At 42.2% G+C, this 19808-nt stretch overlaps 1 protein-coding gene across 3 annotated transcripts; it reads left to right on the plus strand.

The window, feature by feature from the left end:
• Positions 1-2097: 2097 nt before the first annotated feature.
• CDV3 (CDV3 homolog) lies at positions 2098-18087 on the plus strand. Of its 3 annotated transcripts, none has more exons than XM_074575199.1 (5): positions 2098-2686; positions 4659-4738; positions 6913-7049; positions 8090-8252; positions 16346-18087. In XM_074575199.1, exons 1-5 carry the CDS (start codon positions 2462-2464, stop codon positions 16368-16370), a joined length of 630 nt encoding a protein of 209 aa, XP_074431300.1. In that variant the 5' UTR covers positions 2098-2461; the 3' UTR covers positions 16371-18087. The 3 variants fall into 3 exon arrangements, with proteins under 3 accessions (XP_074431300.1, XP_074431299.1, XP_074431301.1); XM_074575198.1 differs by lacking the exon at positions 16346-18087 and adding an exon at positions 9382-11707; XM_074575200.1 differs by lacking the exon at positions 16346-18087 and adding an exon at positions 9814-11707.
• The last annotated feature ends 1721 nt before the right edge of the window (positions 18088-19808 follow it).

Consider the following 19808-nt stretch of genomic DNA (forward strand, 5'->3'; position numbering starts at 1 on the left):
TAATGCGATGAAAATATTTTACCAGCTGCTGAAATTCAAAAAAAGGTGTAGCTTAGAATCAGACACAGCACTGTACTTAGTGGCCATTATTAGCTTATCTACCACAAAAGCTGAGGGATACAAATTGTCTGCTTAGTTGCATGTTATTATCAGTGCTGAGCCTGCAAGTCACGGCACGGTGCAGTGCGGAGGTATGTCAGCTTTCTGGGCAGTAATGGAGCACAAATGCAAGGAAAGGCAGCGCTTCGAAAAAAGGAACATCAAACACTTCCATATCAAGCTGTCCTGTGCCTCATCTTCCATGCAACCTCCTATCAATCGAAGGAAGTAGGAGGGGAGTCCAGTTGCACCAAGGAGGCACAGAAAATGAGACTTAGCTACCGAATTCGTTCTCTACTTCAGTAATTATTCCTGTCACAAAATGGAAAGTGTCGTTGAGCACACAGCATTCCCGGTGTTACCAAATGAACCGTTATGCTTGCAATTTTTAGTTCTCGGGGCCTGCTCTGTGCGGGATCAAAATCCTGTAAGTGCACAGAATGTCAACGGTGGTAGAGCAATGCAGGGAGAATGCAGCATGACAGACATAAAAGAAGGTTGTAACAAATCTCCCAAACACAGAACACCTGACTGCAGTGATTTGGTTACAGCTACAAAATGCTTCACACAGACAGTATTTGACCTCTTTCTGCAATATGACAATGGTACCTCCCCTGTTTTTTTCAAACAAGGTGAAGATTATGGATGGAAAACACTAAGTAACAGTATTTTCACGGACACAAATTAGAGACTGCCACTCTCCAAAGCTCAGAAAAAACTTTTCATTTATGTTAATATATACACACATATATAATGATTTCAAGAGAAAATATCACAAAACATAAAATGATACTAAATACACCAAGAATACAAACATGCTTATTTTTATGATTATCGTACCTATGCTTATGCGATGGGTAATCCTCATTTGGGCTCGCACTTTAGCAGCAGGAACATCTTTTGATGGCTGACCAACAAAGTCAGTCATCACAATCAATGCTTCATGCAATTGTTTATGACACGTGACAGTCCTGAGGCTATTTTTCAAAATTGCCTGCCTCAAGACTTTTGACAATGCGTTTTGAAGACACGGTGAACTTTTTAAAACACCTGTGTTTTTTTCCAGAGCTAAAGGTCACTACAGTACCCAAAGGTAGCGGCGATAATCTGCAGACACCCACTGTGAACCTTGCTTTCCCAGCAGATATTCCCTCGGCTTCACTACGAGTCAGGAAAAGCAGCTAGGAAGTTCCGGCCAACACACGTGGACGTCCTAGACAGAGCTGTGTTTCAAGTCTTAACTGAACCACACCATTTCCAAGATGAAAGCTAAATTACTTCCTTGCATCCTTCCCAATGACAGTGTAAGCACAGGGCCCCTTGTAGGGTGCGGGGAGGCCAGGCTTTAGTCATCTTAGTCCACGCCAAGACCGAACGCCACTTCACCTCAAGGGCGGGGGATGCCGGCACAAACGGAGCCAGGGGGCCGCTGGGCGGCCTCAGAGGCTCCAACGGCACTCTCAGCCTCCTCGGGAGGGGCTGTCGCAGCGTTCTATGGGGACAGACACCCACCACCACCACCACCACCCCCCTCTGGGGCTGCCGCTCCCGTCCCTCTTTCACTCCGCGGCGGGCACTGACAGGCAAGGCCGGCCCCCGAGGCGGAAAACAGCCGACGGTCTCCCGAGGAGCCCTGTCCCGGCGGGTCACGATCCACCTGCGCGGCCGGCCCCACACACGGCTCCCCTCAGGGGGAGGCGGAAGCAGGGGAGGCCCCACGCGCGCGCGGGGCAACGTCCGCCTGTCACACGCGCAGAGCCCCACCCCGCGCGCCCGGCCGCAGCACGCACACACCCTCCCGTTCAACCCAAACCCGTTCGCCTTTCCCCCGCCCCGCCCGGCTCGGCTCGGCCAATCCCCAGCCACGCCGCCACCTCCCCCGCCCGTCACGCAACTCTGACGTCGCGACGTCGGCGACTTGCCCCTGGAGACTTCTGACTGGGCCGGCGGGCCTTGCCTTCCTGCGCCGCTGATTGGCCGGGGCGCCGCGGCGCATGCGCGGAAGGGGGGTGGGACGACCCACAGGCGGAAGGTTCCGCCCCTTTCTCCTCAGCCCGGCCCTGCCGCGGGCCGCCCCCCCACTCCCTCCTTCACCCCTCCTCCCTTTCGGGCCGTGTCAAGCGGCGGCCACCAACGTGGAGCGCGGAGGCCTTCTCGCGCCGGGTGTCGGGCGGGCTCCCGCGGACCCGGTCAGCCGCAGCCGTTAGGGGCCGCGCTCGCTTGCCCTCGGTGAGGGGCGGCAGGCAGCGGGGAGGCCGTGCCGCCGCTGCACGGGGCTCACCTGTTGGCCCGGGCCGCCGCTACCCTCTCCTTCTACTCTCCCCCCGCCCCCCCCCCGCCCCGTTTGGGAGCGGCCGCCGCCATGGCGGAGACGGAGGAGCGGAGCCTCGACGACTTCTTCGCCAAGCGGGACAAGAAGAAGCGGAAGGAGAAGAGCAGCCGAGGGGCCGCAGCCGCCTCCGGCGCCTCCAACGCCGCCTCTAACGCCGCGGGGGCGGCCGCGGCGGCCGGCGGAAACCGTCCGGCTGACGGCAGCGGCTCCGGGGCCGCCGCCTCCACCGCCGGCTCCGCCAAAACGACGACCAAGGTGCGGCCGGGGTGAAAGCGGGGAGGGGTGGAGGGGGGGAGAGCGGGGCCGCTCCGTCGGGGCGGCGGTGGGGGAAGGGTCACGGCTTCCTCCGCCGGGCCGGTAGCCGCCTTCCTGCCGGTAGGGGGAGCCGCAGCCGGGCCGGGGGAGCGGCGCCGCCCGGCCATGCGGGCTCCCTGGGCGGCGTGGGGCCTGGCGGGGCTCCGGCCCGAGCGGACTCTTGGCCTCGCAATGCCCCTTATATCCGCATGTAGAGGCGGGGTGGGGGGGGAGCGGGGCCGGTTCCCGGTCCGTAGCTTCGGTTCTGCTCAGCCCTCCCCGGATTCTGGCTGTGGGCGTAAGGCAGCGGCCGGAGCTGGGGATTTGTATCGGGTGCCAGCCGTCGGCCACCTGGGTGTGTGGCGTGTGGCCTGTGGACCTTGGCGATAAGATCCCCCTGGCTCTCTGCAGGCAAAGTATGCCGAGCTCTTTGCCTTTTTGCCAGGAAGGGTTTTACTGCCAGTAATTTTTTTTATTTTTTTTCCCTACCGTATTACAGCGAAAAGATGAGAATGCAAGAGGAGCTTAAGTGCTTGTAGTTGAGTTTACTGCCTTACAACTGGCCGTGCTGTACATTTTAAAATTTAATTTTAAGAAATACTCTGATATTTCCTTATGTTGTTTACCCTGTGGAGCTTGACACCTGCAGTAGCTTTCTAAGTAGACCAGCGTCTACTAGACCAGGGTGGTAATCTTTCAGCTGCTCTTCTGCACACTTGCTTGTAGAAAAATACCTGGTTTTGACTGAAGCTTGTACTTGGATTAGAAATAAAGATCATTAAACGTAGAAAGGTATGTTAGTTTGGAAACTGTGATGTTTCCATGGAGATGGGGATATGAGGAATCTAAAAGACTTTAGACTGTGTGTAGACTGACGGTCTTCCACAAGACTGAATCTTCAGCAGACAGTGCAGTAAGACAGTGTAGAAGATCGTAGGACAGGGCTCTTAAAAGGAGCTGTATTCTCAGCTGTTCAGTAGAAAGGGGGCTATACCATTGGCAGACTTTACTTGCAGGTCTTAGTACTTAAAGTAATATAACTGCATTTCAAGTCGAGTGTAGGAATTATGTAAACTACTAATTAGGCTGTGTGTGTCTTAAAGCTGTGACTAGGAACATGGGAAGACTGCCTATCTGTTCCGGGTCATTTCTACCTTAATAAGGTCTTCTACCTTAATAACCCCAGAATCTGCTGATTACACACTAGGACAAAACTGGCCACACTTAGGTGAGTCCCTCTTTCCCCAAACAGGTGATCAAACACCTGTTTTAAAACCTTACAGTGGTGCTCTCCAGTGGCTAGTATTCCACTGCTTTTGTGTACTAAGATTGCGGTGGTTTTGAAGCTAGCCTTTTTGCTATTATAAAAACATTAAGAAAACAAGAAAGACTGTAAATGTGTCTGTGAATGTGAAAAAGTACCAATATTAATCTTTGTCATAAATCCACTGTAAGCCATTCCAAATGTTCGTTACTGTTTGGCTTATAAAATAGGTGATAGAAAAACAAACCTAAAGCTTCATGTGCATTCAAGCTGTCATAAAAGCTTACTGTTAGTAAAAGGGAGAGATCTTGCCCTTGTATTTCCCTGGCCTTGACTGCACTGTCCTGTTCTCTACTTTGTGTTGTCCCTTGACTTTCCACTGGATTTTTACTGAGATGATGTCATTTTCTTTCACTTGAATGACTTTTTTGCTGGGGCATTTCTTAGCTGTTCTAGTGAGTTAAAATCAGCTCACAAGTGCATCCTAGATGACATATAGTAAGTTAGGGGAGGAGGGAGTGGAAGCCTTTCCCCTGTTGATAGTGGTGCACACAGATTGATTTCCCATGGAATTGCACCTTCATCCTTAGTTTTCTTTGTATTATCTTAGTTACGTTCTTTTCTGCTTTCCGTGTAAAGAAGATAACTTACATTTTTCTCTTCTTACAGGAAGAGGATGATTGGAAGGAGTTTGAGCAAAAGGAAGAAATTGATTATAGTGGTCTTAGAGTTCAGTCCATGCAAATAAGGTACTACTTTTTAATTTTTCTCTCCAATATAACCATTACCTATGTCTAAAAAGTATGTTCCTTCCTCAGAACTGCCTCATGGAGTCCAATTAAACAGAGGTTTGATATGTTTCTGCTAGTGTAGAAGTTTGCGGTAGGGTAACTTAAGTTTCACTGTTCTGTGCTAGTCTTCACTTTATTTTCTAAATCGCTGTTGATGTTCTAGGTCTATCTGTTTTGGTTGGGACTCAAATTTTTATTACAAATGCCTAACATTCCCTTCTGTAAAGATAGTAAAGTAGGAATTCCTCTGAGAGAGGAGTAGCAATACCCACTGAATATAGTAATTCCCACTGAATCATTTGACTGCTCTAAGGGTATCTGACTCAATCTATTCAGCATCTTAGTTTGGGGAGTGAATTCCTGTACCATTACATTTTTATTTCAAAAAAAACGAAAACATAGTTGGTAAAACTAGTGTCTTGTGACAACACCCCATAGGACTGCATGTGTGCATCTCATCCAAGATTCTTTGCTTGGTTTTTCATTGGTTTTGGACCAGAGTACAGGAACAATCTAATCTACTTAAGCTTGTCCTAGTTAAGAAAAACGTTTCATCAAAAATCCCTTTTCTGACCTCAAACTTAGACTGAGAATGTCACATAATCCTCATTGTCCAGGTATTGGTGATGTTTGGAATAATGCACGTTAAAATCATCTTGCCTGTAACCAGTGCGGTAGATGCTTTCTTCACTGAGTAGACCTTATGTATTCTTTGATTTTATTTTTTTTTAACCCACACCACACATCCTCCTTTTAGTTAACTAGTCCTTTTAGGCCATTTGTACGTATTTGGTCCACAAGCTGTCCATACCGTGGAAGTGTCACAGCAGATAATGACATGTCTGAATGGACAAGTAACAAGTGGGCTGCTGCTTCACTGACTACTAGTACTGTTTGTTTGAAAAGTGAGTACTTTGGTTTTCCAGACAAAGGCCGTCATTCTGAATGCTTTTGATGCTGTGGCAGATTTTCAGGGATGTGGAAGGTTCTGCCACAGGATTTTGTGACCACTCAGTTAATGTATTCAAGGGGAGAGTGGAGAAGTAAATGGAAGAAAAACCCACTGGAGGTTATAAATTCTCTAGCTCTGGAGATCTCTCTGCTGAAAATAAGACACAGTATCTGGTAGGGGTGGGATGTTACGTGTACTTGCTCTGTTCTAGCTAGTCTGTAGGCATCTGCTTCTGACTAGTTTAAAATTGGATAGTGATGTGTTTAGGCCCTTGGTCCAGCTTACTATGATTATTACTGTATTTGGATGAACAGTGAAAGGCTGTTTAATTTTCAGAAATAATACGTATTTTTAACTGTTCTCTGGTTATTACTTATACAGAAAGCTTAACCAATTGTGATTAGTAGGATTTGGTGTATTATAAACTTCTGTATTCACACTTTGCTGCTGCTGTTCAGATTAGTGTCTTTTTTTTTTAACAGCCTCACCCTCCACGTATGTTCCATTATACCACAAAGCTTTCTGTAGTAGCTTTGTCTAGCAAATTACTTTGACTCTCTTGACTATTTCTATGCAAAATAAAATAGTCTAAATAAAATACTGTCAGGCTTATGCATAGGATTTATCTTTAAAAATGGCGTATTTTTCTCTCTGTATTTTTTATTTGCCTGCTTAAAAAGAATCTGAGTTGGTTTGTAGACTGTGTGGGTAATAGAAGAGTGATTCTCAGGTAGTTGTGCTTATAGGGGAAGGGAGATCAGGACTTGCTTTCTGTCACTGCTTTTTCACAATTTCCTCCTCTTGATTAAAGCATTTTATGGAAGCTGGACTTGTAGCCCTTTCCTGCCTTATCTTCATATCACTTCCAAGTGCATGTCTAAGTAAGAAAAAAGTCTTTAAGCTCAAAATAAGAAATCACTTTATTTGGTCGCTTAGTACAGTTTGAATTTGTCTTTTTCTTTAAGAACTCTTCTCCTTCTCAATTGCCAGGTTATGTAGTAGTGTGCCAAAAGTCGTTCAGGTGGATGTACTAATACAGTGGTTACAGGACTAATGTTGTCTGGTTAAATCTAGTATCTTCAGTACAGTAGCTGTGAAATCTTGTCTGTGGCGATTGCGTAATCTCTTAAAGTCTTAAACCCCTGTTTGTAAAATGCTACTTACAATTTCTCTTTTACAGTGAAAAAGAAGATGATGAAAGTGAAAAAAGAGAAGAACCCGGTGACAACTGGGAGGAGACTGGTGGTGGTGTAGACAGATCATCTGGTCCTTGGAACAAGTCAGCTCCTGCACCAGCACCTGTCGTTGAACCAATTGGTAAATTTAACTCAGAGTTGTTGCTTTTTCCAGGTGGAAAAGCTGCTCAGAAGATAGAGCTCAAGGAGCAGTTCCTATTCAGGCACCTTTTAACATACTAGTGGCTTGTTTGACATATTAGCGAATGAGTAAATCTTCTGTAAAGGGATTTGAGGAACTGAATTAATAGTACTCTCGGATACTTCAATTAAAAATGAATGGAGGGGGTTTTATTTCCGACTTTGAAAGGTGGGGGAGAAGAATTCCATCTTTGAAGGAGATCCCTCTGCTTCGCAATCTGCAAAATACCTTTTGGGCACACTTCTGTTAATCTAAAAATACTGCTTTGACAATTAAGTGTTCAGCTAATATCTGATGTCTGATATTGCAGTTCTTGAGTAGGGTTCCGTGGTTGTTAGTATGCTTTTCAAATCAGTTCTAGGGTATAGAGAATGTGGTGTTACAAAATTGATTCTTTAACTGGGATAGGACTTTAGTTTTGATTAAATACAATTCATTAGGATCAGCAGAGATAAACTACTTAGCCACAACCTGAGTTCAGACTATTCTCTTCCATTGAGAAATTCATTGAAAATCGGCCTGCAGTGTTTTTTTCCTGTTTGTACAGGCAAGGTGGTAAAGTTAATTAATCAGTGGTATTTCATTGTACATTGTTACTTTAAATATGAACTATTTGGATATTCTCTTCTGCATCCAGAGAGGTGCTTTAAATAAGATTTGGCAAATATATAATTATGTGTTTAAATATCTAATTTTAAATGTAAGCTGCTAATAAATTGCAAATAAGAAACATGAAGTCCTCATCAGTGGTTTTGATTCCCTGAGCTTTGTGAGGCGATACACTGGAGCCACACTTTAATTTGACTAAGTATAGGTTAAATTAGGTGACACCTGATTTTCTGCCTTGTCTAAAATATTTGCTTCCAGAGCTTTAAAAGGTCCAAAACCATACTTCTAAGATTCTTTTTTTTTTATTTGTGAGTTTTTTCAGATATGCATGCAAACTTATTCACTTCTCTAAATCTTGTTCTTATAACTAGTTACAGAAACCCCAGAACCAGTTCAGACTGGTGGTGTGTACAGGCCGCCTGGCGCCAGGGAGGGCGGCAGACCACGGAGAGCACAGCAAGGACCACCAGAAATCTATAGTGATACGCAGTTTCCATCACTGCAGTCCACCGCCAAGCTTGTAGACAGTCGAAAGTAAGTACATGCCATTAATTCCCTAAGAGATGTATTTTAACAGCCTCTCTAGGTTCTTAATTTGTTTTAGGGCTTAAGCCTGAATCTTTCCACAGAGGAAAGAAATAATGAAGAAATTATTTTGTTTGGCAAAGAGATATGGGAGAGATCTTGATTGTATTTTCCAACTCTAGGAAGGGCTTCCCATGACAAAACTTGCATAGGACGTAGCCCAGTGAGATAGTCAAACAAGACTGCCAGTCGCCTTACCTAATTGACTTGCTGAAGGATTGCCCTGAAGCAGAATATTTCGGCTCTTGACAGCATCTGGTTCCCTGATGAGGGAACTAGCCATGGTGAGGCTGTGTGCTACTACCATCAGTAGACATGAGTAAGATGTCATGAGCACACTGCCTTCTCATTAGAGATGTGAGGGTAAATTAAATGGAGGAATGGTGTTTAATACAAGTCAATAAACTTGCTGTCTGAGCTGTGGTTTACAATGAGGACCCCCCTCTCAGTTTTGCTGAAGTGCTTTGTATTTTGTGGTGCCAAAGACTTGAGTCTCACCCTGCTTTTGAGTCCTGATCTTTCCATAACCTCATTCCTTACAGAAAAGATAGCTAGGCCGATACATGATTCACTTGGGGCTTAGGGTTTTATTTTTTCTCTGCTTGCTGTGCTATTGACTACAGTCTAGCAGAAGCTTTGTTTCTACTTCTGTTTGGTTGGGTGGTTTTTTTTTTTCTTTTTGTTGTGTGGCTTCATCTGCTTGGCAAATGAGATATGCTGTCATTGATGCTGTAGGGTTTGAATGGTGCAAATTGAGCTAAGATGAAATTCTGAGCATTCTAGAAATGGAATTCTTCTTTCTAAAACCTATTTTTAATAAATGCATTTACATTTACTTTTGAGAATGTTAATATTGAAATTTAGAATGTAATCTGAATTGTACTGGGTGATGAGCTTGATTCTGGAGATAAGTTTTTACAAGACTTGCTTGGGAATGTTTGGCTGTTCTGTTAAAATTCTAGACCTTAGTGTTCTGTGTTCATAATGGTTTTGTTGGGATGGGGTGTAAATCGACTAGAAATTCACAATTCACAAGCTAGTGATGAGATATTTACTGATTACATTTATTTTCCCTTAGGGATAAAGAAATGGAGAAGAGCTTTGAAGTAGTAAAACACAAAACTAGAGGTAGGGATGAGGTCTCAAAAAACCAGGCACTTAAACTTCAGCTAGACAACCAGTATGCTGTGCTTGGGGATCAGTAGAGCTGCATACACATTACAATTAAGGAATACTTTTTTGGTAACCCTTCTACTAAGGTAACTAAACTACAGCTAACGGCTATGATGAACATGCCACCTTATTTCTGCTGGATCTACTGCAGCAAGTGCAGACTACTTTGACGTAAGTGATTGGTTCTCCTGCACTATGGAAGCATAATATGTTACAACTTCTCCATTGGATATGGGGCAAATTAATGTAAATGATTGAACAAGAGTCATCAGTGTTCTTTAATTGCTCAGAAAGATACCTACAGCCAGTGGTCATTTCAAAATCTTTTTATGTTCAGATACTGAGCCTTCGTAAAGGTTGACTACCTCAGACTTGCTGCACTCATTGTGGACACCATGTGGATCACAACTTCTGGAAGAGAAGGTTACAGCTGTTTTAGTGGCCATCTGAAACTTGAAACCAGCTCTACTGGATTCCTGTCAGAAATCCTGCAGAAGTCAGCCATTTGGTTCCAATTTGCTATAACAAAGATTTAAGTGACCTTAATGACAAACCTATTCTGTTCCCCTCCTGAGGAATCCTGTCATCTGTAGCCATAGCCTACTAGAGACTTCTGGAGCATACCATACCACTCATATTATCCAAGTATAACAGAGCTGTAGTTTGTTTACCTTTTTAGATAGCTGTACTGAAGTAACTGCAAAAGAAGTTAAAACTCATTCAGTATCAGATTTGAAGAATGTTGGGTTTGAATGGTCTGTTTGCATTAGCCATTTTCACAGTTGTCTGTTCAAGCATTTATTTTTTTTCTGTTCTCCACTAAAAAAAAAAAATGCCTGCCTTGTTTCTGGTATCAAATTGCAGTATATTTAAATAATGATGAGATGTTGTAGTGAAATAGGGTTTATTTTGTCTTTTGTCATGAGGTTTGTCTTTCTCACCCTAAAGCACTAAGACTTGAGAGTTTTGATTTGACACAGAGGTATCCAAGCTCCAACTACAGTCTTCAGAATTTGTCTTTTAAAAGTGAGATACATGGCAGTAGCGATAATAGATAAAAATTTCTCTTCTATTAAAAATAGTTATTTGTTTGTTGAAGGGTAATGGTTACTTGATAACCAAAATAACTTAGTATGCAGAGGGGATAACTAAAGCTGGTAAGCCTTATTTGTTTGGCTACTTCTGTGAAGCATGCAGGCTTTTTGAGGCAGAAATCCTCGAAGTAAAACTCATAAATGGTGTTTATTCGAAGTCAGGAAACTTAGTAATAAGGGAAGGCAGTGACTTCTTTAAGTTGCTGTCATCTCTGAATTAATTTAGTGGAAGTCGGCAAAACAGCACTGATACACTAAGAATATAGGACATTGCCCCTAACTCTGATTCGATGAATGAAACCTGTCAAATACCAAAAGTGTCCTGCTGTAACTGTTTTTCTCTTCTCTGAATTCTTACACCAGAAGCAAAATGAAGTACAATAGCGGCGTGCTCCAGTGTTGAGGTTTCTCAGAGTAAATGCCAAAAAATAGACCCAACATCTGTAAGTTGCCAATGGCAAGATAAACAAGGGAACAAAACAAAATTTGCTTATGTGTGTGGGAGTACTGTGTATGTGCAGAAGATGAGGATAGTGCAGGAATCGCCTAGTTGGGTTCCCTTTGACTAACTGCTGACTCGCTTTAAATCTACTTCTCTGAGGCCAATGGGAATTTTGCTGTTGACTTCAGTGGGGCTGGGGTTTCCCCTGGTTCTTTTGTGCACAGACTAAAACTGGCCTTGCCCTTGCAGAGTTAACTGTCTCTAAAACTTCTGCTAGAAGCTGCTATTAAAGAGAGGGCTCAAGAGACTATTCTTAAAGTTGGAGACTTCATTTGGAATCAAACCCCCACTGAAAGACTGATACGGATACCTTGGACTCTGAGCCATGTATCTTCCTTGAAAATACATTGTTGCCAGCAAAACTGTTGATTTGTCACTAAAGATTTCTGTGGAAGTCGTGGTGAATGGACATGTCGCTTGATGTGGTAGAAAGATGAAATCTTAAAACGCTTTTCCTGATGCTCTAAAGTGATTGAGATCACCAATGCACATGAATCGAGTTTTAGTCTACTGTATGAAGGGTAGATGAGACTGTCCATTGTACCATCTTTATTTGAGGTTTTGGGCATGAATTCTGGCAGTTCAAGAAAACCCTGTAACAATTTCAAGTCAAATAAAATGGAAATATACATGGATTCTGGAGTCTAATGAATCTTTACCTTTAGTTCTAGCTTATGACTGCACAACAGCTGAGGAAATGTAGAACATTTGGATCTCTTAAGGGACAGGCCATGAAGTGGGTGGTCAGCCTTATGGTCAGGTGGGCTATGTTTAAGAGCTTATAGCAGTGCATATTAATATGACTTTTATTTATACATAGAAGTTTAGTTTGCTACCCATCAGAGTGTCTTTTTACTCCCACCATATGGGACTGGTTTGAGATTGTGAATTGAATATAAATGAAGCTTTGATTTGCTTTTCACTTGAAAGTAGCTCTGCTAAATTAAAGAATGAAAAAAAAAAAACAAACCCAAACCTCTGGATGGCTGCTGTCACCAGAGTCCATCAGCTACTGATAATTAGAGGTTATTTTGGAGGCTTTTCTTAAGCATTCCATTTCAGGTTCTTTCTGGAGGCATAAAGGAAAAAAAATCAGAAATGCAGCAGATTTCCTTAGTACAGAATGTTAAACTATTTTAAAGTGTTTCTTGTGTTAAATATCGCTGCCAGCAACTATCAAAATGCCAGTCATCAGTATCTTCCTTGTAACAATTAATTGCTCTGCATGCCTCAGATTTTCAAAGTCAGTTCTTTGTGGAAGCTCAGTATGCTTTTGGGACCCTGAAGTCCAACTCTATCTGGTTTGTTGTTGCTCTCATTCAAGGCACGCTAAGAATGTCCATTTCATTCCTTCAAAATGCTTGTTGAAGGCTCATTCCATAAATGAAGGATTGTCAGTTGTAGAAATGAGATTCTTGATGCCAGTCGGTAAAATGCAGTTGGGTGCGGCCTCAGGAACTTCCTAACCTGTAACGTGCTTTTATGGTGGGTTAGTTATTAATTCCCAATTTAAAGGTTCCATTTTACTTTCCCTGGCTTAAAATTAAAAAAACAGCCATAAAGTTAGTGACTTGCTAGTAGAACATTTAAATGTCCAGTACTTACTGGGAAAGGAACGACTTGGATTTGTGGTTCTCAGTGACACAGGTATTTAAGGAGTGTTAAAATGCCAAAAATAGATAATTTTAATAAACTTGGACTTCCCAAATGCCTGTTGTATCACTATGGCTTCTGTATGGGCTTGAGCTGATGATAGATGTAGGAGAGGATTAGTTTTGCCCCTCCTCACCCTCCCTGATTTAGGTGTGCCATGTTTAATCTTATTCGCAAATGAAGAGGAATTGACAACTCGAAGTGACAGTCTCCTGCTACTTCAGTTTTGTGTTTGGAGGTAGCTTTACCAGTCATGTCCAAAGTAACTCTTGCGAAACTCATGAACAGATGAATTTTTAATGGTACAAATTGTGTTAGAGACCTAACACCACAGGGACTAGGATTCTTGGTATTTGCATCTGTTGACTCTTGGAAACTCTTTCACCACAGCATGGCTGAGACACCTGTGCTGTTCAGGTCAAGTAAAGAGAATATAGATTTGATAGGGCTGCACATCTTGGAGTTTGCTTTATCTGAGCTTTTGCTTGTATCTTTTTGTCTTTCTAATTTCGGCCTGGTTGAGCAGTTCTAAACTTGCTTGTGTTTTTCTGTCAAATACCATGACTAAAATGGAGCAGATGGTTCTTCATGTGCTTAGAAGATGCTTATTTACAAGATAATAATATTATTCTTTCCAATATTGACATGGTCAGAGAAATGAATACCTCATATTTTACATGACCAATTTGTATCTGAGGCCCAAGAAATTAAATTTTACCAAAACCACCTTGAGTACTTAAAAATATTTATGAATAGCCACAATCCAGGATTCATCACCTGACTGTAACTTCATTCCCAAATTGTCCCTCTGTTTTCAGCTTTTAATTTTGCAAATTGGTTTTAATGGTAAATAAGGGTTTTGTTTGAGAATATAAGAAAATAATAACATGCGTATTTAAATTTCAGATATATAAATTAGGTATGTCCAAAGGGGGAGGAAATCTGACATATATTTGTCAAAATTGATAAGTTCTTCAGAAGAAGTTAAGTCAGCTTGTCTGCATTGAGGTTAGTATGACAACCTGCAAGCTCTAGCAGATGGAAGAAGAAATGACAGCAGAAAACACAACTGAGGAGTCTAATACCAATTTGGATAAGTTGTAACTGTCGTGGATCTGGAGTTTGGCTTCTGAAGCATCAAGTATAGTTCCACCCCATGTTCTGTTTGAAGTGAAATAGAGCAGGAAGGAAGACTTTTTTTTTCCCTTTTTTTTTTTTTTTTTAATGAGGGAGAGTGGACATTGTGCAAATAAAACACAGGACGTATAAGAGGAGAGGGATTAGGAAGGACGTTTTCTAAATTATAGTATGAAATGCATAGCCTGAGGTAGGGAGTGGAGTGTAAGTGGCTGGATAGGAGGAGAAGTGCTGCGTGGGTAAGCACTGCTTTTACAAGCGATAGATCCATCTGACTTTTTAAATCATCAAAAGTATTTGAAGTTCAGTACTCGAAGGAGGCATCCTATTTTATTTTTTCCCTTTAAAAAAAAAAAAAAACAAACACTTGGGAAAACCTGTCCAGCGAGAAAGTAGAACTGTGCATTGGTATAAAGCTGTCTAATCAGTTGCCTAAAGAGAGAACTGAGAAAGGACAAATTCCAATCTTACTAGGAAATAATTTGTTTCATGTTTAAGAAAACTCTTTTTTGCTTCTGTGTGATAAAAAGGTGAGACACTGATTCAAATTGCTATGAAGACATTTCCTTTTTTTTGTGAAGCATCTTCTAATGGTACGTATATCATGGGTTTATGTTCAGTTGCTTAGAATGTATGTTGGTGCAGCAAAGTTAATGAAGTTCGATAGGCTGCTTAGCTGGAATGCAATTATTAAAAATGTATCACAGTATTAATGAACAACCAGAAAAAGTAGCACATCTGGAATACTGGAATGGAAAGTATCATCTAAAACAACTGCGTGCACTGAAAAGAATCAAGCCCATTTTGTAGCAAGAGCACAGGACCAAGAGAATAGGATTTGGCCTTGGTTTTCCACTGAGCTGCTGTGTTAACTTCAAGTAATTTACAGTTTCCCCAGCTGTACCAAAAAAACCCAACAACCTACCTCACAGGGGTGTTGTGAGGCCAAAGCTGTTCTACGGCAAGGGCTGGGGCTGATGGAAGGTGCTACACAGGACTAAAAAATCTTTATTAAAAGATCTTTGTATTAGCCTCCATTACAGTATTTTAATACTACTTTGGGAAAGGCTTATTTCTACAGAATGTAACATACGTTCTATTTAAGTATTATGTAATTAGACCTAACTTTAGTATGTATGGGTAAGGAAAAAGTTCAGGGTGAGCACTCTAACTGGTGTTTCCTCTCTTTTTGCAACCCAAATGGTATATTAATATGAGGCTTTTTGGTTTTATGTGGAATACATTAAAATCAATATTGCTATATTTTGTAAACCCCATGACTGAAATAAAATCCTGCTCACAGTTGATAGCCATCTCTTCTAATGTGGCTGTTAAAAGTTTGTTCAAATGATGTGAACTAGAAATGTTCACTCCTGAAAGTATGTATTTGTGTCAGGATACTGAGCGGTATTTTGGAATGTGGTTCTCTTCTCCTCTCCACACGTAAACACGCATTTGTCCTACCCTTCATCCTTTCCCATATTAAGTTGAGGTAGCATGCAGGTACAATGGAAATAGGGGAGAGAGAGTAATCTGAAATTCAAAACTTTTAAAATCTAGTATTAAGGCAGGCTGTGGAGGAAAAAGATGAAGTGAATAAAACAAAGGGAAATAGTTGCCCATGGAGAGGTTTCTGTGAAACGGGTAAAGGAAAGAAATGATCAGAAGATAGAGCCGAGAGGGGTAAGCCAGAGGGACGGGCAGGAGAGGAAGGAATACAGATACAGAAGAGGTGATTACCGTATTTACTGCTACCTCCTGTTTTATCAGTTAACTGCAGCTGAAAGAACATGAAGAAATAATTTTTATGAATACGCCCTTGTCTGCTGTTGGCGGTGATTTCATGGTTCGTTGCTCAGATCTTACAGTGGGCCTGCAAATAGAGGCAGAGAACATGATGGTGGCATGCACACAGGCAAATTAGACCTCTGGTGGGTCCTGGACAGAGATGAGGCCCAGCAGCTATCTTCTCCTACTGATATTTTTATCATTGTAGCACCTCTAAGACAGTTGTTAATGTGCATCAGCCGTGACAATTCTCTGTCAGAAACGATTATTGTTAAATTTCAACAAAATACTGCAGTTGCTTCAGAGGAAATGTTTAACTAGCTGAATAATAAGCATTAAAGAATAAAACAGGGTTTTTTTTGAATACTTACGGTGATGATGATAACGAGCAATCAGCAGATTGGTAGGTGGCTTAAAATGACTGAGGTACATATCCTGTTACATGGTGGGGAGGAGAATTACTTTTTAGATGTATATCATCTACTCTTTTCCCCTCTTAACAAATAAACTAAATGGTCTTAACTGTCTTTCCAGCTACAAAGGGCTGCTTCTACTGCTCTTACTGCTCTCTTCCCTGTATTTTTCCAATATGTCACTTTTCTTAAGGTGCTGGTGAAACAGCAAATATTCATTGAGGACCTCTAAGAGAAATACATGCTGTAATGTTTTTCCATATTGTTCTGTCTTTGATACAGCCTAACATCTTATTCGCTTTCTTGACTGCAACTACACATTGAGCAGATGTCTTCATCCAGCTGTCCATGGTTGATGCCTAGATCGTCCCCTTGAAAGATCACAACTAATTCAGAATCCACCAGAGCATGATGAGTGGTTTAAAGCCTTTCCAGTATTCATTGCCATGGGTTTATTTTCTGTTGATGTTCCCTTACCACTGAATGGCCAAGTTTACAGAGGGAGTTAGCTTACCCTGGCAATCACCACCTTCCCCAGTGCTGACAAACCTAATAACTTTCTATGGGCATTGGCTTTTGCCATCTGATAGACCCAGCTCTTCAGTTTCATGTATATAATTCAGTCTTCTGACCCGTGATTAGTGTGGCATGCTCTTAATAACTTTTACTCAAGCTGACCCTTTCTGTTCTGTTTCTTGTCTCCTATCTTCTGTATTGAATTTTCATTCTAGCGCAGTTATAGCATTGAATTCCTTGAGTTATAACTGCCTGCTTTATTTCAAATTTGCCTACAGAAAACTATTAGTTAAAGTGTTGTCATAGGCTTCCTTTTTTTAATTAAAACAAATGACTTATTCTGTATCTCTTTCAGAGTATGTACAACCATAACAAAATGATTCAAACCATAAAAACAGGCTGATACAAGAGAACAAATGCATTTAGAAACAGGCAAAACATACGTGAATCTGATCTCCCCAGAGCTCAACTTCATTGGTTTCAGTGGACTTATTTCTGTCACTTGAGATCAGTTTCGTTAAAACTTGATTTGAGATCTTCTCACTTGAAATCTAGACACAACAGCCAGAACTGCGCACAAGTGAACAAGCCCCGTAGCAAACTTGTTTTAAATTTCTAAGTTAATCTGCTCTTTGTGGCAGAGAGGAAGCAGGTGTATTACTTGGTCTCGGACCAGCAACAGAATGGGCTCAGCCACGCTTAGGCTAACATACCTGTTGTAGTGTTCAACTGGGCATTGAAATTAGATTACAGTATTTGACACGAAGATGAGTGCAGCAATACTGGGGGGGCAGGCTTAGTCTTTGTGGTTTGTTTCATCTCTTCACATGCTCGTCTTGTACTTTGAAGGCTGTACATCTGTAAATAAGGTGAAGTCTTGAAGGGCTGCCTGCGTTTACCAGTAATGTTGTGTTGATAAATACAAAGGAGGTGACATGAGGGAAGACTCAAGCCTGTTAGACGTATAGCCTAGCACCTAAGAGCTGCATTGTCTCAGTATCAGAATACTCTATCGTATAGAAGAGCTGCTTTTTGGTACTATTAACGATAACATGGTTGAGAAGAATGTACCTTGGATTTTGTGTCCAAATAAATTGTATCATCTGTTGGGTTTTCTATTACGGCAGTTACTAGTATTGTGTCAAAAACAATTGTGGCTGCTTGGAGTTTTATAAAGTCAGCAAATTGGAGCTGAGGTTTTTTGTTAATTTGGGGAGGGGCGGAAATAGAGCAGATTTAGCAATATCTGATAGTTGTTAGAATGTAGTACTTCGTACCCTCTCCCACATATCTAAAAGACTTATCTCTGCTGCTGCACTCACCAAAGCCCTGTCTTGCCACTGTAAATTCTTTCTGTGTTACTAACCACCCAGTAACCTTCAGGACTAACTAGTTCTCTGACTGTGCAGTGTCTTTAATCTGGGCAAACTGGCTTTGTAAACTGGCATGACAGTGTTTTCTAGATAATTGGCTCTGCTAATTTATTTTTCTGCAACTCAAGGCACAGCAAAAAAAAAAAAAAAAAATTCTCTTGATTTGACCTTTCTTCGCCTTAGAGTATTCCCTCCTCCTTTTGTTCATCTACATTATTACCATGCCAAGGATTTCTAGTCAGGTGCCTGAATTATTCACCACTTACTTAGAAAGCAGTTTTATAAGCAGGAACTCCAGCGTCTTGGTCGTGCTGTATTTCTTCAGTCAGGGCTGTAGCATCACAAACATGGCTCCAGCTATTGCACAATTACTTAGCAAGTCACTGCGATCTCAAAGAATTTAAACCTAAACCCTCAAGGGCTACACAGGAGCTTAACTCCCACAGAATACAGCAAAATGAAGGCAGTAGCACTGGTCCCAGTACAACACAGTCCAGCTATGAATAGGAGTAGAGTTGCATGACTGGTAGCTCAAACAGAACTGTCTTATCTATCTGGACAGCGGGGTCCAGCCTAATGCATTTTTATTTTTTTAATGAAGAGATGACTGAGTAAAGAATAGTAAGAGGATATCTCTGTAAGCAAAAAACCACAAAACTGAATTTGCTTTCAACAACGTACCAGAATGTCTCACCATCAGACTTAACGTGAAGAAACGAAGATAAAGCCCTTTGAGTGCTTATTGTAGTGCTAAAGAAAGAATGATGCTGTCTGGCTGGGAAAATGGTTGGTTGGGCGCCCACTGAGCACAGCAGAAACTGTTTCAGCGAAGTAGAGTACAATATGATCTATTTCTGAGAATCCCTGTGTGGCCCCCGCAGTTAACACAGGAACCTAATGGTGCCTGTATATTTATATAATTATATGTTTATAGTCATAATTTAAGTTCAAAACCTGAACTATATATATATTTTTTTTTGTCAGTAGATTTTTTTACCCTGGTTTACCTATCACAGCTTCTGCATTTGACAACTTCTAACTGTGCAGTGCACACGCCTGTTGTTGTCCTTTTGTCCCATGTTAGAGTAATGGTATCAAACTCTGTAAAGCACTTTTGTGATGTTTCCTGTGAAGAAAGCTGAAGAAAATAAATTTATCTTAACAAGCACCAACTGAATTTATACCTCCGCGTTTTGTCTCGCTGTGGTTGTGTTCGCCCCGCTCTTCGGTGTGACAGCGTGACGGAGAGCAGCGTTGCTGGGTGTCAGGGTGTTGTTCTAGGGGCTGGCTCAGGCTGTAGCAGCTGCTCCCTCGCCGTCACCATCTCTGCTTAGTGCCTGCCTTCCCCCTGGCTCACAGCCGATGTCCACCTGGGCAGCGCACGCTGGGGCCTGTTTGTGGCATGTACATAAACACAAGCTGAGGAGACAGATAGCTGGAGAACGGGGTAGTGCTCGGATTCCCCCGTTACTGGTCCCACTGGGGGTTGGTGCGCGTCTCACTTTAGCGTCTGCTTCTGCCCTGCCCCCAGGATTCCCAGCAGCTGCGGGAACTGTCTCCCAAGACTTCTTTAAAGCTTAGCTAAGTGGGTCAGGGAGCGGTTTCTTATCTGTAAAGTGAGACCAGCAGCACTACCCTTCCACAGCAGCTTCTTCTGAGGACTGGGAAGAAAAAAAAAAGTTACAAAGTCACAGGTCCCTCAGGTCTGACCTACTAATATCCACGCCTATTTAAAATCCCTGCAATGCAAAGCAGCATTTTGGAGGTGGAACAGAGAATTGCCAGTGAAACACAAAGTTAATTTCAAAACATGATTTAAGGCATTAACAGCAGCATTATTTTCACTATGTGGACTT

Source organism: Larus michahellis, chromosome 2 (assembly GCF_964199755.1).
Source record: "Larus michahellis chromosome 2, bLarMic1.1, whole genome shotgun sequence".
Classification (NCBI taxonomy): Eukaryota; Metazoa; Chordata; class Aves; order Charadriiformes; family Laridae; genus Larus; species Larus michahellis.